The sequence below is a fragment of the Limulus polyphemus genome, unplaced genomic scaffold (genome assembly GCF_000517525.1).
Source record: "Limulus polyphemus unplaced genomic scaffold, Limulus_polyphemus-2.1.2 Scaffold2724, whole genome shotgun sequence".
Taxonomy (NCBI): domain Eukaryota; kingdom Metazoa; phylum Arthropoda; class Merostomata; order Xiphosura; family Limulidae; genus Limulus; species Limulus polyphemus.
In genome coordinates this window covers 142,243-147,293 of record NW_013668334.1, presented here as the reverse complement: position 1 = coordinate 147,293, position 5,051 = coordinate 142,243, and the positions used below count along the sequence as shown (strand labels likewise).

Below are 5,051 nucleotides of genomic sequence, written 5' to 3'. Positions count from 1 at the left end.
GAACGTGTAAAACTCAAAACCAATAAAAAAAGGATATATTTAATATATGACAAACGAGGAAAGGTTTGCCCTAAAGGCGAATACAGAATTATAGTTAATCCATCTGATGAAGTTAAAGGCTTAATAGTAATGAACACTGAAAGTCATGTGATGAAAACAGAAGTTTGAACTAATGATTGAAATAAATAAATAAATAAAACCATTTAAAAATCCTGCAAAGCAGCTACGATCAAACTCTAAACAAACGTGGCTACAGTCTAGTGAGAACAAATTTGATGTAACCCTGAGAACAGCTCTGAATCTTCCTTATTCTAGAAATGCTGAGTTTTATGGTGACGAATGACACAATGACGACACACCACTGAATCCTTTAGTATAAACTTATGATAACCCTTGTGAAGACATTTCTCGGGTTTTAGGAATTGTTCTAAGCCAGATGTTACTCTATTCATTCCATCGTAACTAAAAATACTCAACATTTCCCAGACTGTTTAGATGAAAAGTTTCCAGAAAAATTGCCTCTAGAATCAGTTTTTCATATGATGTGCCATCGTCCTAAACAAACATTCTCAGAGAAGAAGGAATAGTCGCCGTGGTTATGGAACAACTAAGAATCTATGAAGACAATATCAGTGCTTTAGATTTAAGCTTGAAAGATGTTTAACATTTGCTAAAATTCATAATCTAACAATTATTTTTTATCTGATTTCGCGATTATTTTTGCATCAATGGGTGAGAGTTGCCTTGGAAAGACGTTTTTTACATCATTTTCATGCTTTCTCAAGAAAGAAATTTAACCTTTATTTTATAAACGTAATGTTGATAACGTATTTTTTAAAGTGGACTCACCGCCAGGAGGCTCTCAATACATTTTATATTTTTACGAACGAATTTCACCTGAACGTTAAATTCACTATGGATACCTCAAAAGAAATAGCTGAGTCGTCACAACGAGTTCACAACTAATCAGAATGAGTACACAGCTAATGAGAATTGGTACACATCTTTTCCGAATGGGTACACAGTTCACTAGAATGAGTACTCAAAACTCGTCAAAATGAATATACAACTCTTATAAATGAGTACACAGCACGTCAAAATAGATAGACACCTCGTCAGAATGGGTATACAGCTCGAAAGAATGAGAACACATCTCGTCAAAATGGATAGACACCTCGTCACAATTGATACAAGGCTTGTCAGATTAGACGAATATTTTGTAAGAATGGACACATATTTCGTCAGAATGGGTACACAGCTCGTCAGAATGAATACGTAGCTCGCAAAAATGAGAACACACCTGATCAGGACGAATAAATATCTCATCAGAATGGGTAAACAGCTCTTATAGTTAACAAAGCAAAACATTAATCTGGGAGAAAAACATTATCAGAAGCAAATCCCCATTTAAGTATGTCACAACGACAACCTTATCGGTAGAATTAAACACAACTTAAAGTACAGTAATTTTGATGAGAAGCTCCACATTAAGATCATTCCTTGTTAAATTAGCCCTCATTCCTGTTGTAACAGCTGTATTAGACGTACTTCAGGACGGTAACAACTGTATTGCACGTACTTCTGGAAGAAAACACCTGTATTATGTGTACTTCTGGATTGTAACAACTGTATTACATGTAATTCAGGATGGTAACAACTATACTGCACGAACTTTAGGACAGTAACAACTGTATTACACGTACTTCAGGATAGCAATAACTGTACACATACTTCAGGATTGTAGCACCTGCATTACACGTAATTCAGAACGGTAACAACTTTATTACACGAATTTTAGGACTAGAACATACAGGTGCACGAACGTTAAAAATTACCAACTTTAACACTGTATGGAGAAAACAGTGCAACATTTCGACCTAGAAAGGAAAATATTACAGAACACGTAAGAGATGCAAAGGAAAGGGCTGGATGTTCGCTTGACGCTTTTGACCACTGCATTGAAATTGTCCCTAACATTCCTTAACTTTATTACCAAATTTTGTTCGAAAACATTTAACTCTGCTGACACGGAAAGAAAAAAAACGGAAAGAATTTTTTCATCAAGAATCAAAAACTAACCTTAAATACGAGATTCACACTACCGTTAATTCAATAATTTTTAAATACGAGATTCACACCACCGTTAATTCATTAATTTTAAAATACGAGATTCACACTACCGTTAATTCATTAATTTTAAAATACGAAATTCACACTACCGTTAATTCATTAATTTTTAAATACGAGATTCACACCACCGTTAATTCATTAATTTTTATGTTCTCTACAATTAATTCATTAATTTTTGTGTTCTCTATAAATTATTATAAATTCCAGTGTAATATGTTTATTTATTTTTTCTTTAGTCGTACAGTTTTCATTTCAATAAGGGAATTTCTTATAATGCTTGTTTGTTAGGAATTAAGCACAAAGCTACACAATGGACTATCTGTGCGGTTTTTAGCATTGTAAAACCGCAAACATACCGCTGTGCCACTGGGGGTCTCTTATAATGCAGTAAGACAAACTTTGCTTGTGATGAAAACATATATCTTATATTCATATGTTAAAATTAAGGTACCGATGTTGGTGAATTAAGCAGGATTAAAACATTTTTTTATAATAAAATCAATGAATATAATATTAAATTTTAAAATGCTTATACGTACCATTAAACGTTTCCCAAATTACTCTTCCTAGAGACTTTAAGTATCGTTTCTAAGAGGTGCCTGTGTCATTGTTTTTTTAATGTCATCTAGTGCATTATTAAACAGTAAAAACATTCTTTTCAACGTTTCTACTTTAAAGCCACCTGATGTGGGTCTAATGCTGGAATTAGTTGTGTAATACATTTATGTTTGAAGGAGTTTTAGTTAAAAAAGTACGTTCTCTAAACACTTTGTGTGAAATGTTTCTTAATACCACCAAATGATCACTGTTTTGTTTCAATAATAATACATATATTTGGTCATTTTTACATGAAACAATGTTGATGTGAATTCAGGTCTCATACGACTAGACTTTGCCATTTTCATGTGGTAATGGATAACGTTAATTATACTTAAAACAATTCATAAAACTTTTTTTGTCTTTTACTTGATAAACAATAACCGTGTAGTTTTCACTTTAATTTGTTTATTTCTTGCTAAGCACAAAGCTACACAATGAGCTATCTGTAATGTGCTCAACGGGTATCGAAACATGGTTTTTAGCCTTGTAAGACTTTATTCTTATCGCTGAGCCACTGGATGGCTACCTTAATTTGAACGAATTATGAATTACGTTCACAAAGTGATATTTGTTTAAACATTTGTGAAATAAAAACATATTACATTAAACGTATGTATGAATTACTATAATAAATATAATCATTTCATTAGAATGTGGAACAGAACATTAAATAAGCTATACAGAAACATAAACTTTAAGCTACTTTTAGCACTTACGTTTATACCTCAGTTTTTGTGCTTATTCAACTTGTTTAGTGAGAGATTTTAACATTTAATACATGCAGGCATACCTCTGTTTGAAAGGTACAAAGAAGCGAACAGAGAAATGGATGAGCGACCCCGAGCGACAACACCTTTCTCTCGACTACCACACTCTCGATATCGTCATCTTCCAAAATTACGTCTTTCTTTAAGCATTTAATAGCGTAATACTTCTGTTGTTCTCTTAATTCCCCCAAAATCACCTGAAAAAAAAGAAGAAGAAGAACTGCACTGTCTTAATTGCTGAAACAAAACCTGAAAACCCTACAAACTTTAATTTTCAGCAAGAATAAGCTAATATGATATAATACTAATAGATTAGTGAAAACTAAAAAGAGAAAGTAAAATAAACGTAACTATGCATATAATAATTAATACACATCGTCGTCAACAGAACAATTACTGTGGAATGCTTTGTTTGTGGAAATGGTGCAGAATAAATCTTACTAGAACACCGGCTAATGACAATCTGAGGTATGGAATACGTCTTACTAAATACAATAACTTATGGATATTTGAGGTAGAGGGTACGTCTTACTGGTACACTTACCAATGATAGTTTGAGGTAGAAAATAAATATATAGGTACAGTACTAATGACAATCTGAGGTAATGAATGTCTTACTAGTACACTTACTACTTACAATTTGAGGTAAAGAATACGTCTTATTGGTACACTTACTACCGAAAATCTGAGGTAAAGAATATGTGTTATTGGTACACTTACCGATGATAATCTGAGGCGAAGAATACATCTTACTAGTACACTTACTAATCACAATCTGAGATAAAGAATACGTCTTACTAGTGTATTTAATAATGAAAGTCTGAAGTAGAAAATAAATCTTACTAGTACATGTACTAATGATAATCTGAGGTAAAGAATATGTCTTATTAGTACAGTTACTAATTACAATGTATGGTAGAGAATACATCTTACTAGTAAATTGACTTAGACAATTTGAGGCAGAGAATATTTTTATTAGTACACTGACCAATGATAATCCAAGGTAGAGAATATGTCTTACTAATACACCTATTAATGATAATCTGGAGTACAAAATACGTATTATTCGTACTATAACCAAGAAAATCTGAGGTTCTTCTAAAACCACACGAAGTAGGAATGGGCGTAATGATGGCCATACCCACTATGAGGTTGCACTGCGTTAAAAACCTGTAAGTGTTGTAATGTTATCTCGCCCATTCCTACCTTGTTTCCTTATTATTAGTGCTCCCATTTCTACTTGGTTACTCAACTGTATACATAAAACCTAAAAAATTATTTCGTTTCATATCCTCCACGTGTGAAATTTTAAAAGGCTTATCAAACTACGTCAAGCATCAACTGAGTACAAAGGTCGTAACTAGAATAGATAATTGTTTGCTTCTGTGTTTTAAGAAAAACATGTTTAATAACTTATTTCTAAATAATAATAATATATATACGTATATAATGTATAATAGTTGAAATGTTACTGTATTTTACTAAATGCTAGTCTACAAAGACACACCCACTTTGTAAAGATTAAAGGCTTGTTTGTTTGTTGTGGATTTCGCG

The 5,051-nt window shown here is 32.4% G+C and overlaps 1 protein-coding gene across 1 annotated transcript in view; it reads right to left on the bottom strand.

Annotated features, from left to right (window-relative positions):
• The window catches only part of LOC106467740 (putative protein kinase C delta type homolog), a 62,843-nt gene that overhangs the window by 11,876 nt on the left and 45,916 nt on the right, over positions 1 to 5,051 (bottom strand). Inside the window, exon 12 of the mRNA XM_022395926.1 lies at positions 3,521 to 3,694. Within this exon, the coding sequence (XP_022251634.1) occupies positions 3,521 to 3,694 (174 nt within the window). The remainder of the gene's footprint in view (positions 1 to 3,520; positions 3,695 to 5,051) is intronic.